The sequence below is a fragment of the Colletotrichum abscissum genome, assembly GCF_030869225.1.
Source record: "Colletotrichum abscissum strain IMI 504890 chromosome Unknown Scaffold_32.1, whole genome shotgun sequence".
In the NCBI taxonomy this organism is placed as follows: Eukaryota; Fungi; Ascomycota; class Sordariomycetes; order Glomerellales; family Glomerellaceae; genus Colletotrichum; species Colletotrichum abscissum.
In genome coordinates this window covers 210,041-227,671 of record NW_026850232.1, presented here as the reverse complement: position 1 = coordinate 227,671, position 17,631 = coordinate 210,041, and the positions used below count along the sequence as shown (strand labels likewise).

Genomic DNA, 17,631 nt, shown 5'->3' with positions numbered 1-17,631 from the left:
TTTGGTAGATCACGCGTAGTGCTCCCTGTAGCAGACGCGTGGCTTTATTGGTCCGCGGCAGTGTCAGGCCGACTTTCTTGGCTCGACGAATCGCATATTGAGACCTGGTTCAGCTGTAAGACATTCGAGGTCAGCCATTCCTTCGCTTATGTACGTCCGCGCGTTCTTTATTCACAATCAGGCTGTTGGTTTTTGGGGCATTCACTGCATCCATACTCCAAAGACGGCGATCTAGCCCCATATGTCCCAATATTGTGGTGCGAGGGAACCCTCATTTTTTGACTCATCACCTTTGCATCCCAGACGTGAGGAAGTGTTTCAAAAGATCTACATGTTTGAGCAGATGGTTTTAACGTGCGTTGCACCACCTCATGATGAGATAAGGATCCGACAGCGTCTCTCTTCAATTCAATTCGTAAACAAGCGAAGATGAAGATGAAGAAGCTTACTTTGTGTGGTAGGTACGTATCGATGATGTCGCGGAGCTAGATTATGATGCAATATTATACAATTCCCTTAACTATCGAGGCCTTTCATCACCCTTCTGGCTCTTCAACTATCAGTAAACGGTTCTACATCAGCAAGCTGCTCTCGGTCAAACAACTCGGCAGCCCGAGCCTCTGAGGCATCTGCGCAGATTTTCCAGATATCTACTACCGCGGCAGCGACCGCGACAAATCTACATAAGTTGGTCAGCCTGTATCCAGATTATTGAGTGGGAGTCAGGTATTTCTTCACGTACGAGGCCACCCCGGCTACAACGCCGGCCGCCTTTTCGGGGCCAGTTGATCCATACTTGTGAAATGATAGGGCAAAAGCCCAGTCTGCGGCGGCGAATCCCGCAGCAGATAAAGCGCTGATGAGGAGTGTGATGCGGCGGCTATTCAGACGACTCTCTTCGGTCATCAAGGTGTTCGGCCGTTGAGATGAAAAGATTGCGGACAAAATGAGTGTGTTTACGAAGAGTGAAAAACAGCTCTAAAAGTGCTCCAACGGTCAGCATACGGTCCGAAAAGATTCTGAATGGTCAGCTTTGCGAGGGGAGGGACCGAGAAACTCAACGCACTAGAGCAGAGGATCCCCATGGAATTGCGGGCGATATCGGGTGATTGAACTCCAATGGCATTGATACAAAGGCCACGATGCCAGCCATCGTAAAAGCAAATTGGGTGAGGAGGTAGACTCCGTGAACGGTGAACCAGTGAAGTCTGATCATTACGAAGGTTTCGTATAAACTAAGGCAGTGTAGTTAACGGCCAACTTTTTCGTATCAGACGTGGAGGAAGCTGAACTTCCCAAGCTCGTCTTCTCCAATAGGTTGATCTTATGTATCTGACAGGAGGCCTCAATCGAAAGAGACATTTCTGAGCGTCTGCCTAACGCCACACGACTAAAATAGGACCCCATACGCTTTCGTCTTCTCCTGAGACATTTTGTCGCCTTGCCGGCAGGTAGCATACTTTGTCTGTTACACCAACATTGTTCTTGAAAAAAACCGAGAAAGCCACCAAAAATGAGGTGGGCGAAGCTGCTAAGCCACTGAACGAGGCAGCATTGTTTCGACGCCTGCGCCACAAGCTGTGCCCGACATAAGCACGCAAGGCGGGATGGCAGGCGGGGCTTAGTGATGGCAGAAAATGAGAGCTCACGCAGAGGTAGACAGACCTGGATGACGCTTGGTTATGTATCTGAGCCAGGAGAGGCCTGTACTGATATAGATGTTTAATTTTCTTACCTTACTCGATTTACGGAATGGCAACGCACGCCTGATACCATAATGCCAAGAACGACTCTAAGTATCTTCTCTGTTTTGCTCAATGCGTTTTGAGATTTGCTGTCTTCATGGGCTACGTGGGTACCTTTCATTGGTTCGCCCAGAAGACACTGCTGCCTGAGTCATTATTGCATTTCCAGTGATGAGGAGACAGAAGAAAATCAGGAGGAGAAGATGGAAAACGCGTTCATCTATTAGTACTTCATCAGCAACTCCGCGTTCTCATGGTGAAGATCTGAACGCTGATAGATTTATGCACTTTGCAATTGCTTAGAGAGTCTAATGAGCTTAGAGCCTCTCAAAACAGTATTCCAGTGCTAGTCCGAGACCAGTGCGTATAGGTCTTACCCATCCGAATTCCCAGTACCGCGATTTCACATGGCTTGTCAATTCTGCGATGAAGAGAAGCGGGAGCGGCTAAGTACTGTGAAGTGGGGAAACCTCCGGCGGGGTATACGAAACGTGTCACGAGTTATAGCACGCAGCAATAAGCATATAGAGTATAATAAAAGTAGCTTAACTATTAAAATAGAAATAGATAAAAAGAAAAGGTCTATATATATAATATCTAAAATAAATACATAATTTAGTATATAACGGGCATTTTATAAAATACGATTACTATCCTTATTACGTAATATACCCTCTAATTACTATTACTAAGGAGTTATTATACTTAAAATAAAATCTTTAAATACCCTTATAAAAGCCTAATTTAGTTAAATATAAATAAAAAAAAAAAAATATAAGGAATACGTATTTTTTAAACTACGTTTATGATAAATATATCTTTTTATTTAAAATAAATAAAATCTTAACTTAGAATAGTACGTATTATATTATTTTTAGTATATAAATTACTAAGAGTAAGGCTACTTAACTACTTTATATATATCTAAATTCTTATAGCATTACTTAGCTATTATTTTTCTTTTTTTTTTTAATTTTTTATAATTATTATAAGTACCCCTATTTATTATATACACATACCTATACCGTTAAATTATTTACTAATTTTATTTTAAATATAAATATCTAATATATTTAGAAATAATAATAAGTTTTATATAATTTCTATAATACTTCTTATATATATATTATATAATTTACTAAGAGTTTAAATAAGTAATAATATTAACGAGCCCTTTTAAATCGTCTCCCCCCCCTACGACTTCTTATTTATTTATTAAAGCTTAGTTACTAAGCTCTCTCTCTTTAGTTAAGAGAATATTAAAGTTATTAATTAAAATACTAAAGACTTTATTAAGTTCGAGGCTCTCTTTAGTAATTATAATAAGGGTAATAATAAAGTAAATAGTAATAATAAGAGCTCTAACGAGCTTTTACTTATCCCCTTTTTAAAATTTAAAAATAAAAATAAGATTAGTTTAAATAATAAGCCCTTTAAAAAAAGTATATTATATACTTATTATTTTAAAAGTTTATATTTAATATTATTTTAAAATTTAAAAAATATAAAGCTAACTCTTTTTAAAAAAATAATAAAAAATAAAAAAGAACGCTAAGAAGTAAAAGTACCCCTTATAATAAATATAGTTCTTTTTATTATTCTAAGCTTATTTAATATATACTTAGTCCCTAAGAAGCTTAAGGGAGAGGCTCTTAAAGAATAGGAGATTTAATACTTACCTTATTTTAAAATAACTTTTTAATATACTAACCCTAAGGATAGTAGTTATTATTTTATAAAAAGTAGTAATTAGTATACGCGCTATTTTAACGGCTATTTAGCTAAGGGTTATATTAATATACCGGTTATTTTATAATTAATAGCCTAGGCTCTTATTAAAATTATTATAAATAGCGCTCCCTTTTTTATAAATATATTATTTTTTTTTATTATTAAGAAGCGTACTTTTAATTATAGTTTTAATAAAATATTACTAAGCTCCGTAGTATTATTTACTAAATAGTTAATAACTAAAAGCTATATAAGAACTATATTAGCTTTTATATAGAGGACTTCCTTAACTTATACCCCTAGTCCTCTTTTATACTTATTATAATTATTTATAACTAATTTCTTATTATATTACCCGCTTTTATACCCTAGGTTATTAATTTAATAATTATTTTAGCTCTTACGCCTTTTATTATTTTTATTATTCTTAGTTTTATAAACTTTAAAGTACGTAAAACGTATTTTTTAATATATATATTAACTCTCCTCTTTAATAACGCTATACTCTTAGTAATTATATATTTTATAAACTAGGAGTTTAAATAGTAAGTATAAGCCCGGGTCTTATTTTTATATATATATATTTTATAAAGTAAAGTTATTTTAAAAGTTTAGGCTTTTAGGCTATAAGAGGTTTTTATTTTATTTATTTTAAGCCTCTGGGCCGTATTTTAAGTTCTATTTATTATTTACTTTTAGGTATTAAGTTTTTCTAAGTATAACTTAAATTAATTATTTTTAACTATTTTAGCTATTTATAATAACTTTTTGCGTATTATAAAAGTTAAAAAGTATATAAAAATATTTAAACTTAGCTCGTAAAAGGTTTTTAGTAAGTCTATTTACTAATATATCTTTTATTAATATATAAATAACCTTAAAACTACCTCTTACGTATTTTTATTTTAGTTATATATTCTATATATTAATATAATAAAGTTAAGTAACTATTCTTTTTTTTTCTCCTACGACGAGTTAAATTATTTACTAATTATTATAATTAACTAACTATACTTCTCTTAGGTTAAGGGTAATATTTTTAAAAAGGCGCTTTAGAGCTATAATCTCTTTTATAGTTTCCTTAAAATAAAAAAACTTAGCTTCGGTAATTAACGTCGTAACTATTACTTAATATACTAATTTTTATTAAATTAGGCTATTAAAAAAGAATATTATATATTTTTAAAATAATCGTTATATTACCTCGTTATTTATAAAGCTAGTATTTTTAGTTAAAAATAATAATTACGCACTTAGTATACTACTATAATAGAGCATAAAATATTTTATTATATAGAGATATTAAATATAATAATTAATTATTTTAATATAGGTTATGTTTAGGTTAGTTAGGAACTATAATAATTACGAATAAGTAAAAGTAACGTCTAGTTTAATTATAATAGCTATATAAAATATACTCTTAACTTTTTTTTAATAACTTTTTATTTCTTCTTTTATTACTTACCCCTCGTTTAGTTTAAACTCTTTTTAAAAAAGAGGGGTAGCTAGATATAATAAATTTATAAAGTTAAAACGCTTAGTAACTTACTTAATATATACGTTATAAATAAAATAAACTTTATAAATAATACGGTCTTATAAAATCTATATTTTAAAAAAGTAATTAATTAGTCTATTCTCCTTAAGGTTAATATATTTTTTTATATTATTAATAATTCCCTAAGCTACCTTTCGGTCGTTTTAATAATATAGAATAATAAAGTTATTAATATAAAATACTAGTATTATTTTTTTATTTATAGTTTAGTAAATATAAATCTCCTCGTAGTTATATATTATATTTATATTACGAAATATAAAAATAAAAGTTTAAAACTAGAGAATTAATAAGTCTCGGAGGCTATATAGAGTACGTTAGAGCTTATTTATTTTATTAATAACTTTATATCCCTTTAGGAATTTAATAATTATTAACTTCTCGCTCTTAAGAAGCGTATTAAGGAATACGTTAATAATATTATACTAATCTATTTTAAAGTTAAATTAGGTAATTATTATTATTATAAGCCTAAAGGCTTTTATAATAAGTATTAAAGCGTACGTATTTTATAAGGGGTTAAGTAGTTATATATCCTCTTTTATATATATATATACTTTTATTTTACTAACTTCGTTATTAACGTCGTACTTATAAGTATATACTTATTTTAATAAAAATAAGATCCCTTATTTAAAATTATAGTTAACCTCTTTTTATATACTAATATCCCTTAGCTTTTTTATTTCTATATTTATAATATCCCTAAGTAGTTTTTATAGTTATAATAAGAGATATTTAATATTACTAAACTTTTTTAATAAGTTCTAAAAGTTAATTTTAATAAGTTATAGTTTCTAAACTCCTTTAGAACGCTCTAAATAAGTCCTATAAACTACTCTTTTTATTATTTAATAAAATATTATATATCTTATATTACTTTTTTCTATAGCCTTTTACTAATTAAGTATAAAAATAAAGAAAAAGTAGTCCTAAAAACGGTTATAATAATTACTATTTTTTATATTTAAATATAACAGCGTTATAAAAATATTATTATTAAAGCGTTATAAAAGTTTATAGGCCCGGTTTAAATATTTAGAACTTAATAAAGCTTTACTTAGTACTTAATAAAATAGTTCTTATAAGCTCTATTTTTATATAATAATAAAGGTTTATTATAAAAGTTCTTTATTAATATTAACTTTAGTATTAAAAATTACTTTTTTATAATTAGTACTTTATTTATTACGTACTTTAGCGTTTTATTAAGAGTTATTAAGAATTAAAAGCTCGAGAACTTTTATAATATATAAAAATATTTATAGGGAGGATTATAAACTATATAGAGCCGTTTATAACTTAGTTATTATATCCTTTTTTTTACTCCTATTCTTAAGCTCGTATAAGGGGGTTATTTTAGGGGTTAGTAATAATAATAAGACTATATTAGCCTCTTTAGTTTTATTAACTATATTCTAAAGTACGTTTATTAATTACTTAGCGTTTTAAATAATTAAAAATTTAATAATAATATTATTTTCGATTATAGAGTTATTTTAAATATTAGTATTTTTAAAGTTTAGATTTACTTTTTTAAGTACTTAAACTAGCTTATTATTAATATTAAAAAGTTTTTATATTTTTTAAATTACTAAATTTACTTACTCGTTTATAATAGCTTATTTTTTATATACGGGATTATAAAAGACTTTTTTATTAAACTTAATATTCTTTATAATAAATACTTATTTAAGCGTAGGTACTTAGACCTTATATAAATTATATATTTTTAGTATATATCTAATTAAGTATTTTATATACCTATAGGGAAGTACTTTAAACTCTTTTTAACGTATACCCCTTTTATAATTTTTATAAAAAGGGTATACTTAGTAGCTATATATATAAAAGTTATTAAGATACGGGGTAATTAGTTTAGAATCCCGTATTTAGTAACCCGTTTATTACTAGCGTTAATACTACTTTTACTAGTTAATTTTTATTATAATAAGTAAATTCTTTTTATTAGTTTCTTATAGGGTAATATTATAAATAAAGATTATTATTAGTACTATTTTATTTTATAAATTTATAAAGAGGTTTATAAAAAAGTATATTTTATAAGCTTTAGTAATTACGAATTAACCTACTCTTTTAGCGTTATTTACGGGTTTTTTTATATATAAAAATAAAAGTTCTATTTTAATTCTTAGCTTATTATATTACGTCTTATATACGTATTTAACGTTTATAATTAGGAAGGTAGTCTTATTATTATTTTTAAAAAAATAAATTAGAGTCCTTTTTTAATAATAAATCGCTACTTCGAGGCTCTATAGTATAAAAAATACTTTTTTTTCTATTTTAATTTTTAAAAAAAACTCCCTAAGCTACCCATTATATTTATTAAAAGCTATAAGTATATATTATTATTTACTAAAAAATAGTTTAAAATAAAAGAGATCTTAATATATATAATACTATAGCTATAAGGCTCTTCTTAAAAGTAGTCTTTTTAAGATTACTATTTTAATATTAAATAATATATATATTTTATATTTAACTTATAATAGAAGTTTAATACGTATACCTCGAGTTTTATATAATAATTATTAAAAAGTATTAAATTTAAAATAACCCGTTTTAAAATATTAAAAGAGCGCGCTATTAAACTTTTTATAAATACGTTAATATAAGTAATAGAATTTTTTATAACTAATTAGTAATATAATATTAGCTAAGCTCTATAGGATATACTTAAGGTTTATAAAAAAAAAATAGGATTAGAGGAGCTTATATTTAAAGAAGATTAAATTATTTTTTTTAAATAAGCTACTTTTTAATAGTACTCTTATAAAGCGTTTTTTATTATAAAGTATAATTTAGACCGTAATATTAAAATACGCTTCTATTTAGTAAAGTCTTTAAAACTATATTAATATAAAATCCCTTAATATAAGCGACGTTTTAGAGTTTTAAATCGTAAGTTCTCTTTTTTTTAAATCTATTTAAAACGCCTTTTATAATACGAGTATTGCGTATAGTAATAAGTAATATAATAATTCTTAATTTAATATAATTTTTATTACTTAATAATACGTAATTCTTAAATTTAAATAAGCTCTTATTATTAATTAAATATATTATTTTATAACTATTTATTACTATATTCTAAAAAAGGGAGTAAGTACTATTTATAGGGGTACTAAAAATTATATTTATTTTTAAGTCCTAACTTTTTATAAGTATAGCGATTACGTAGCCCTCGTTTTAGTTTATTAATAAGCTCGCTATAAGTTAATTAAAAAATCCTTTTAAAAATTTAGGTTTCTTAGGGGTTCTATCGTTCTTTAGCTAACTAGCTTTTTTAAGCTTATTATAAAATAATTTCTATTTATTTAATTTAATAATAACGAGGACTTTTTTTATATAGCTCCTTAGTATTTATATTAATAACTTATTAGTATTTTAATTTATAAATACTTATTTTAATTTTTAGTACGCTATAGGGCGCTATAAGTATATATAATTATAAAAATATATAACGTTACCCTTCCTATTTATATCGTTAACTAAGTTAGAGCGTCTAATAAAAATAAAATAAGCCCTTTTTTAATTTAAAAATCGTTTAATATATACGTCTTAGGTTACTAAGCTAAATATATATATAATCTCTTTAAGGGTCCTTATATATATTCCAAAGGTTATTAATTTATTAAAAGTTTTATATATATATTAATTTTATATAGGGTTAAGTTTAGACTTAACTATAACTAAAAAATCAAATACGGTAATCTTTTTACTAATTTTTAAAATATTGTACGTTTTAGTTTAGAAATAAATAGATTACTATTTTTTATATTAATATTAAAAGTTAATTCTAATCCTCGTTTTATTAAGGGCTTATTAATATTCTTTTTAAACTGCATTCCTTATTACTAGTTCGGGGGGCATAAATTTTTATTTTAAATATTTAACGATTTATTATATACTAAACTTAGCGCCGTTCTTAATAGCTTTTTAAAATACGTATTTATATAATATAATATTAACTAATTTTATTAATTACTAAATAAGGACTTTAATATATATATTAATAATATTATATTTATAAGCTATAAGTTACTTATATTTAGTATTAAGCTCTTATTATTTCTAAATATTTTTAAATATATAGATCCTGTTTATAAATATAGTATAAAAATAAATTTATTTATATAAAATAAGTAATATAACTAGCTTTATAAAAAAAAACCCAGCTTAGTCCTATAAGTTATTTATATTTAAAGAAATTAAAAAGTTCGTACTAAGAGTTATATTTAGAAATTATTAATAAAGGATTTCTTAGTTTTTTTAATCGTTTTTAAATACTTTATAACGGGCTTAATAAGCTCGTAGTTCTTTTTTATTATAAGTTATAACTAATTATCTAAATTTAAAAAGTAAAGCAAGTATTATAAAAGGGTTAAAAAATACGTTAAAATTTAGAGTATTTAAGTTAACGTATTTCTAGACCCTAACGCTCTTATTTATAATATAAAATACGTTAAACTATTTAATTTAACTATCGTAATTAGTTAATTTAGTTTATATTAAAATAAATATAAATAAATTAGTTATTTTAAAAAGATTATAAAAATTATATTAATAAGTACGTTATTATAATATAAGGTCTTAATTAAGAGCTAGGCTTATAATTATTATAAGTTATAGTACGTAGTAATAAGTATACGGAGTATAATAAAAGTAGCTTAATTATTAAAATAGAAATAGATAAAAAGAAAAGGTCTATATATACGATATCTAAGATAGATACGTAATTTAGTACGTGACGGGTACTTCGTAAGGTGCGATTACTATCCCTGTTACGTGACAAAACGGCTGCTCTCGGTGCGTCTTCCTCGATCAATGTATTAGATTGGCTCCGATTGATGCGCAGCAAGTCTATAAAATCAGCATTCACCAAGACCATGCCTTCCGAGTCTATTGTATGGAGTCGTACGAAGATACAAGGGTCGATATATTCACTACAGATGGTAAATCGCTCCACACTAAGCACTACGACCAGTGATTGTTAGTAGCAGATGTCGGATATTGGGGAGATGGTCTACCATGCCATGATTTTCGTCTATGTTCACACGGCTGATCAATGATTTCATAGGCCAGGAAAAAAACCCGTTACACTCAAAAAGGATTGCTGCTCACCTTCCAGGAAACACAAGCTCCGAGGCAACCTTTCGAACAATCAAAGGTTGGCTTAATGAGTGTATTTCAAGTCTGTTGTTATGAAAGTGGCAAGCACGGGCATGGTCAACGAGCTTCACCGAAAAGACTTCTCCAGATCAACGAGAATCAAGTTATTCTGCGGGAGAACGTTGGGCAGCAGCGTTATGTATGCCTGAGCTATTGTTGGGGTGAAAGCGCCCAAATCACCAAAACCACCAAAGAGACAATCAAGGATCACCAGAGAAACATACCTTGGCATCAACTTAATGCAACATTCCAGGATGCAATCACGGTCTGTCGTCGTCTAGACGTCTCGTATTTGTGGATCGATTCATTGTGCATTTTGCGAGATTCCATAGCAGATTGGACGGAACAGGCTGCGCAAATGGCCAATATTTATGCAAACGCATATCTCACAATCGCAGCAACAAATTCTAGCGACGCGTCTGGTGGTTGTTTCAGACAAACAAATGACAAGTACATGTCCAAACTCTCTCCAGGGTACAAAGACACATATGTTCGCCATGAACTTCCTGACTTTCCACTTATGTCGAGGGAGTATCAAATAAGAGAAAGCCCAGACTGGCCACTTTTGAGTCGTGGATGGGCCTATCAGGAAATGCCACTTTCACGACGGGTACTGCACTTCTGTGCCCAGGAAGTGGTATGGGTTTGCCGGTTTTCACAGAAAAGCGAGAGCATGGACAACGACCAAGATTTTACTTCCGAAGATAAATGGAGCGGGAGGGCATATCTCTATGTTCCATATGGTATCCTTTAGAAAGACCCACAATCTCTGTGGTATCGGACAGTAAATGAATACTCAAGGCTTCGACTCAGTAAGGAGCAGGACGAGATGGCTGCCCTATCTGGGCTGGCGAAACAAATGCAATCTTTACGGCCCCCCGAGGATCGATACCAGATTGAATGATTGAGAACTATGACAACCCCGAAGATGTGTGGAAGCATATGAATAGCTTGAATCCATTAAATACACGAGGTGTTAGATTTGATCCGGAAGAATTGTTGCGACTCTAAGGTTACGAAGAATGTGGCACAGCCGAACACGAGCAGGCGAGCTGGGAGCAGAAGACGAAACTCCGAGACTCCTAAGCGAGTCTCGAGGTCGACAAATTACTTTCAAGGATGAAAGAGATCGCAAATTCTTCGTACAAGTATTACTATTGATATGATTATGAAGAGCAGCAGCGCTGCCAGGGTACTTCCACGATTACTCTATCCACCGTGATATACAAGAACACCAACTATGTATGCTGTGGAAGCAGTGTGTGCAGGCAGACTTAAGTGCTTGCGTCTATGTCCATGGTATAAGGCCGTTTCCATACGAGTAAAACCGTCAATGCTACCTCCGTCATCTCGATCGCGAAAAATCAAATGTCTTGACTCCATTTGTCCATGTATAATGCAAGCTTTTAATAACAAACACCTCTTCATCGTTTTCACAACCCTCGCATGCCTAGACACCGGTAGAATTTTACCAGTTGCAAAACATGAAGTAGTGGTTGATAAACAGGTTGTAGACGTTGATGATGATCAGTGGTAAGGGGTGGTACCAGGTGAAGCCAGTGACAAGGCGCCATGTGACGACACCGACCATGGCACCAGTGACAATTAGGGTCCAGATGATGCAAAGCAGGCGCATGTTGCGATACTTGTTGCTCTTGTGGGCCTTGGAGTCGCCAGATGCAGCCCAGAGAAGCTCAATGTTGAAGAGACGATCCTTGATAGCGGTGAGGTAGGCGTAGCTCTGAACCGTCATGGCATGCTGCACGTTGAAGCCATATTTGGCCTTAGCCCAGCAACGCATGAGGATCACACCATATAGGATCGAAGGGATAGCAAAAGCCAGGTTCCAGAACTTGAACCATTCCGGGCGGATAGCAAGGAGAAGAGTGCCGGCAATAGGGGCAAGGAAGATGTTGAGTGAAACTGCAGCGTAGTACAAGAAGCCTGCATTTGGTTAGATGGGCGAATGGTCGCTGTATCGCTGTGAAGAAGAAGTACAAACCTGACAGATAACAGATCTTTTGCATGAGGGTGAGATTCGAGACCCAGAAGTGGCCGTTTGTAAGAAGAGTCGTTGAACCACGAGCCCATCGCATCTGCTGGGAGAAGAAGGCGCGAGGAGAGTTGGGGCAAACACCGGTGGCGAGGCAGAGAGGGATGTACTTGACCTTCCAGCCGCGGTCAACCGCACCAAAACTGTGAAATATTAGTCAATGGTCTTGCAAGTTGGTTGGATCAAACTTACCCAGTGTGAACATCCTCGGAGAAGCCAATTTCGGCCGTTCCACCGACCTCGACAAGAGACTCACGACGGTAGAGAGCATTGCTACCAACGCAGATTGAGGCTCCCCATCTGTTACGATTGACCTGCACGACACGGTAGAACAATTCCTGAGTGGCACCTGCACCCTGCTCAACCCAAGTTTGGTCGTCAGTGACGCGGAAGTACTGAGGGCTCTGAACAAGGGCCGTCTTATCATCGCCCAAGTGCTCAACCATCAATTCCTTAACAAAGTCAGGGCGTGGGCAGAAGTCAGCATCGAAAATGGCAAAGAACTCTCCGCTGGTCTGTGCAAAGGTCCATCGCAGGTTGCCAGCCTTTCGGAGACGGGGCCGGTCATCGCGAACGGAGTAGTTGAAGCCATATTTCTCAGCCAGAAGTCGAACCGGTTCCGAGTTGCCGTCGTCCATGACGTGAACCTGGAGCTTGGACGCAGGCCAATCAATATTGACAATGTGCTTATATGTGTTTTCCAGAATTTCGATGGGCTCGGAACAGCAGGGGAGGTAGATATCAACAGTCGGGGCGTTGTCTTCGGTAATAGGGAAGCGCTCAACCAAATCCAAGTGAGCCTTGTAATCCCAGTCTCGTCCAATGATTCCGACGGCGTAGGAGATCAACAAGTAGATGCACATTGCTCCCGCGAAGACGCCATACCAGTAGAATGCCGGGGCAGAGAGCGCAAACAGCCACATTCCGGCGCCGAGCGAGAGGAAAGAGAAGACGCCAAAGATGTAGAGAAGCAGTCGGTTGGTGTGAACGTAGCTGAGCTTCTCGGTGTCGTTCGGGCATACAGGCAAGACCAAAGGCGGCTCTTCCTTGGGGCAGTAGGTTGCGCGGAAACGCCCGTAAAGTCTCTTGGGAAAAGACTCGCCTGATGAGGGTGGAAGTGCGGTCGTGTGCGTCTCCTTTGCCTTCTCGGGGTCAGAAATAACAGGCGGAACATGGCTAGCTTCAACGTCCGTCTCAGAAGAGGATTGGTGATGGCCCTTTTCATTATAGACCGGAACTTCTCTGCCCAGCGGCGAGGGCTCCTGGTACCTGTTAGTTGGGCTTGGAGAAACGGATGTTGAGCAACCTACGATATCGGGTCTGCTTAGACGGTGGTGAGAAGAGTCGGCCCAGCTCGATCTCTGACCTGATCTGTCTGTGGTGTCGTACGGATGTGTTTGCCCAACAGCGTTCTGAGATATGTCAGTCCCTTTTCCTTCAGGCCGGAAGCCATCGCCAGTGGCACTTCATGGAAGCGTACCACAGTAAAAGTCGAGTCACTGGCAAGAGAAGGGGCCGCGCTCGAATCGTTGTCGGTGTCGAACGGGTTAGAACCGAACGGATTAGTCGGGGGCGTCAGGCTCGAGTCGGGAGAAGCTCCCCGTGTTGTGTAAGGAGGCGACATTGTGGTATCAGGTTCCCGTAAAGCGACACGAGCTACTTTCACACAAGATTACTATGTGTGAAGGAGATCGAGAGTCGGCTCGGGCTGGCAGTATAGCGAGTGCGCGGAAGGGGTGGTGAGGCAAACGAAGATGGCTTCAAGTGTCAATGTACTCCCATTAGGTTCCTCGAAGTAGACGGCAGGGCTCTCGGCACCGAACGCGGGTGAGTGTGTGACAAGAGCTCGAAGCTGGAAGAAAGAGAGAGCAGCGAAAGTCGTCAAAGCGAGTGACTGAAAATTGAAAGTAGACCAGCCTCGTGGAGTTGAACTAGCGAGCGGGCGAGGCGGCGAGAGTAGCGCGATGATGGCAGCGGAGGACTAGGAGCCAACGTCTAGCTTCTAGGTGCAACGAGCGGGACGGAGGGAGGAAAGGTTTTGTTCAAGATAAGCCACACAGACGGCGGAATGACGGAGGAGAAGGTGTAGGGTTCCTTAGGAGAGGCGAGGTAAGGTGAGGTGGAGTGGAATACAGGCAGTAACCGGGATTGGATGTGGTGAGAGCCCAAGGTGAAGCCGAGATAGGATGGGGCTGGTGAATGTAGCGGACCCAAACAGGCAGGTTCACCACAGCGTGGAGAGAGGAAGGTGCGGCTACCTTACGGCATGCGTATAGCCCAGACAGACACGCGAGCATACGAGAAACAGGAATAAACGGCCTGGAGAAAGGGCAGAGGAAGACAAGGCGAGCCGTAGTAGCAGGCCACTTCAGGCCAAGCAGGAGTAAACACACCGTCTTGCTTCCTCCTGCAAGGATGTGAATACGGTATCACGGCCACAGAATGAGGCACGAATACGTACAGTATGGTGGTATTCCGTAGGTAAGTACCTCATTGCTAGGCTGGGCTGGGCTGCTCCGGGCTTGCTTCCAAGATGACCATGTTTATTCGTTGAATAATGTCTGGATCGTAGGTATCTTCTGCAAAATCGACAAGGACATTTCTCTGCCCCTGCCATGAATATCCCCGCGAGTCGCCAGCCCACCCGTGGCTAATGTGTGGGCAAGTGAAAAGGATCGTGGCAGGGATACAGCGACCATTGGACCGTTTGGCGGTTACAAGGGCCGTTTCACTGCGGGTATGTCTCTCATGTCTGCATCCGCTTAGCTGCCTGGTTACGGATCGTGTTGACTCCCGTCGCTTGCAAATCGTGGCAATGGCCCGGTGGGAGAGATGTTGTGACATCACCGCTGGGAAAGAGTCAGAATACCTACTGGCCCTAGCAGGTGCCATTGCAGTTGGACCCAATATCTCAGATCAAGGTATGGCAGCGTAGCAGCGTGCTACGGCTAGCTCAAGGCTAATGACCGTAGGTTGCTGTCCATGGCCGAAATCTGCATAGAAGGTTGACAGTCGCCGCAGACTGCAGGTGAACCGCGAAGCTCTGGGGGAAATGACCTGGCTTTAGGATTTCCACATGGCTACGGAGTCAAGTACCGATACAATAAGTTGTGTGGGGGTATGAAGGCAGGGGGCTGGGCCAAAGGGAATCAGCCAGGAAGAGAAGCTGGGCAAAAAGTGACAAAACGGAGCGGAGAGAAATCATGACTTGGATCCAAGAGTTAGGAAAGCACGAAGAATGAGAAGAGCATGGGAAACATAATCTGATGCCACGCCGGAGTGGAGTGGGGCCGGTCGGAGTGGACTCCGTACATGATTGGGCAATGCAGCCTGTAAATGTCAATGAGGGAAACATTCGCCTGCCAGTTCAGAGAGCAAGATACCTTGCTCCGTACAGAGTACCCATGGAAGCAAAGAAGGCGTCAGATAATAGCCATGTCCCAGATGGCAGTTCCAGAGGAAGGATACAAAAGATCAAAGCAGGGCTGTGGGAAATAAGGTAGGTGTCCCGTGCCTGCCATCCATAGTATGGCAAACCGCAAAGCAGGTGGCAGGTGGGCAGGCAGGCGGGAGTCGCGGGAGAGACAGGGTGGGCAAGAAAGGAAAAGCCACCTGCATCATCAAACGTGGGCCTATTTCCCGGTTTGCCTGTTGCATTTGCGGCGTTTTTGGACTAACAATTCAGGGCAGTTACTCGGAAAATTCTTGCAAGCGCAAACACCAGAGGGCAAGGCGAGGATGGGACGGGATGGATGGACATTGGAAAAAGCCCATGGGCCTGGGAAAGAGCCGCCAAGACGTTACCTACCTTATCGGCAAGTGCAACGGAACCATGAGCTGACTATCACAGTAGTGTACGTACCGGATCATGAACAGGGGTAGACCTGCAGGCGTGCTAGCGTCAACCACATCACGGGCGCCAAGGCCCCAGAGGGAAAGTCGACATGCGACTTGCTCTGGGAACTTGTGGGAAGAAGCCACCAACGGCACGAACTGCAGCCACCACAGCGCCTCATCGTGTCGGCCGCCTTCCGGATGAGCAGCTACTTCTTTCTATCTTCCTTCCCGCCTGTTGTGGCCTGTTTTGTTGCACCTGCCTGCCTGTCGTGGTTCATATCTCTGAGGTTCGTATCTGGACAAGGTAGGTACCTTGGGTAGATAGACCCCCACTTCTTGCTGTGTCGGGCACGCTGTCGCTCCTGCTCTCACTTGTGCCTCCTTGCTCGCAAATTATGTGTACCGCATCCTCCGTACGTCGGATAAGAATCAATAAGGAACACCGCAGAGCGGAGATCGAAGATGAAGGAGCTACAACCACGGCAGGGAAAAGAGGCAGGAGCAGGGTTGGCAGCTGTCGAGCAGGCTGTCCCTGTCAAAATGTGCGGACCTTTGATGGTCAGAGCATCAATCTGGACCGCCATTTGACAGCATCAACCGGGATGCCGATACCACACAGCGAACCATCCCGCACACATCTACGCACTATCGACTTGCATGCTTCAAAGTGCAGCAAGCTTTCCGGCCCTTTTCAAACCTGCAATCTGCTCAGTGCCGCCATCATCGAAAAAATTCTGATTCAACGTCTGCCAGGCTGCCAGCTAACTTCTCTGACCCGCCGCGCTACGCAGATAACCTTGGAACTCAAAAACACAAAGCGTTGAGCTAGCCCACGGTGGGAATGGGCCCACGATTGGCATTCACTGAATCACTGCTAACCACATTACCACGCTACTAGACCCGAGCCGGCGGCCGTTGCTATCAGATCGACCATCGGTAGTCGCCGGGCTGTCTGAAGCTCCATTCCTTCAGCTGTGCTGGGATCTGGGAACTTGCAATCCTGAAGAGAGACACCAGCCTCCTTTGTCTTCCTCGGCTTGTTCCAACTTTTCAACACCCCGTCTGTGGCTTGTGGGCTTCTCCAACGTCGCCCTACTGACGGACGACTAATGCCAACCAACAACGCATACCTACCTCTCTCAGATATCTGATGGTCAAAACCGCCACGCTACTCGTATTGCCACTGCAGCACATGCAAACAACGCCAGCGACTTCTACCCATCATGCGCATCCTGTCTGACTGGCCCACCAATACCCTCTCCAGCCCCAAAGCCTTGGAGGCTCAATACCGCGCAATTGGGCCACCAGTTCGAGACCGTTTCTTCCTTCGCTTGCCCACTGATACCTGACTACATACGCATACGTTGCCCACGCCAATAAGCTAATAAGCGTAAACCTTGACAGCATCCACCTCAGAGGCTATTTCGACATCCTCATTCCCTGGCGCGTGCTCTCTCGCGTGTTTGACGGATAGCTCACCGTTGTCTTTCTGCAGTGTTTCTTTCTTC

The 17,631-nt window shown here is 37.3% G+C and overlaps 4 protein-coding genes across 4 annotated transcripts; 1 reads left to right on the top strand and 3 right to left on the bottom strand.

The window, feature by feature from the left end:
- Nucleotides 1-552: 552 nt before the first annotated feature.
- Nucleotides 553-1,432, bottom strand: CABS01_11593 (uncharacterized protein; the record flags this gene model as incomplete). Its single annotated transcript, XM_060544948.1, has 4 exons — nucleotides 553-679; nucleotides 743-978; nucleotides 1,067-1,235; nucleotides 1,410-1,432. The coding sequence occupies 4 exons, from the start codon at nucleotides 1,430-1,432 to the stop codon at nucleotides 553-555; spliced, it is 555 nt and encodes a 184-aa protein (XP_060397363.1).
- Nucleotides 1,433-10,240: 8,808 nt separating this feature from the next.
- CABS01_11592 (uncharacterized protein) lies at nucleotides 10,241-10,987 on the top strand (the record flags this gene model as incomplete). The annotated part of the gene is made up of 1 exon (XM_060544947.1): nucleotides 10,241-10,987. One exon carries the CDS (start codon nucleotides 10,241-10,243, stop codon nucleotides 10,985-10,987), a length of 747 nt encoding a protein of 248 aa, XP_060397362.1.
- A 714-nt stretch (nucleotides 10,988-11,701) lies between these two features.
- On the bottom strand, nucleotides 11,702-13,910 carry CABS01_11591 (glycosyltransferase family 2; the record flags this gene model as incomplete). Its single annotated transcript, XM_060544946.1, has 5 exons — nucleotides 11,702-12,177; nucleotides 12,236-12,429; nucleotides 12,479-13,548; nucleotides 13,597-13,698; nucleotides 13,767-13,910. 5 exons carry the CDS (start codon nucleotides 13,908-13,910, stop codon nucleotides 11,702-11,704), a joined length of 1,986 nt encoding a protein of 661 aa, XP_060397361.1.
- A 3,434-nt stretch (nucleotides 13,911-17,344) lies between these two features.
- On the bottom strand, nucleotides 17,345-17,530 carry CABS01_11590 (uncharacterized protein; the record flags this gene model as incomplete). Its single annotated transcript, XM_060544945.1, has 1 exon — nucleotides 17,345-17,530. One exon carries the CDS (start codon nucleotides 17,528-17,530, stop codon nucleotides 17,345-17,347), a length of 186 nt encoding a protein of 61 aa, XP_060397360.1.
- Between the last annotated feature and the right edge of the window lie 101 nt (nucleotides 17,531-17,631).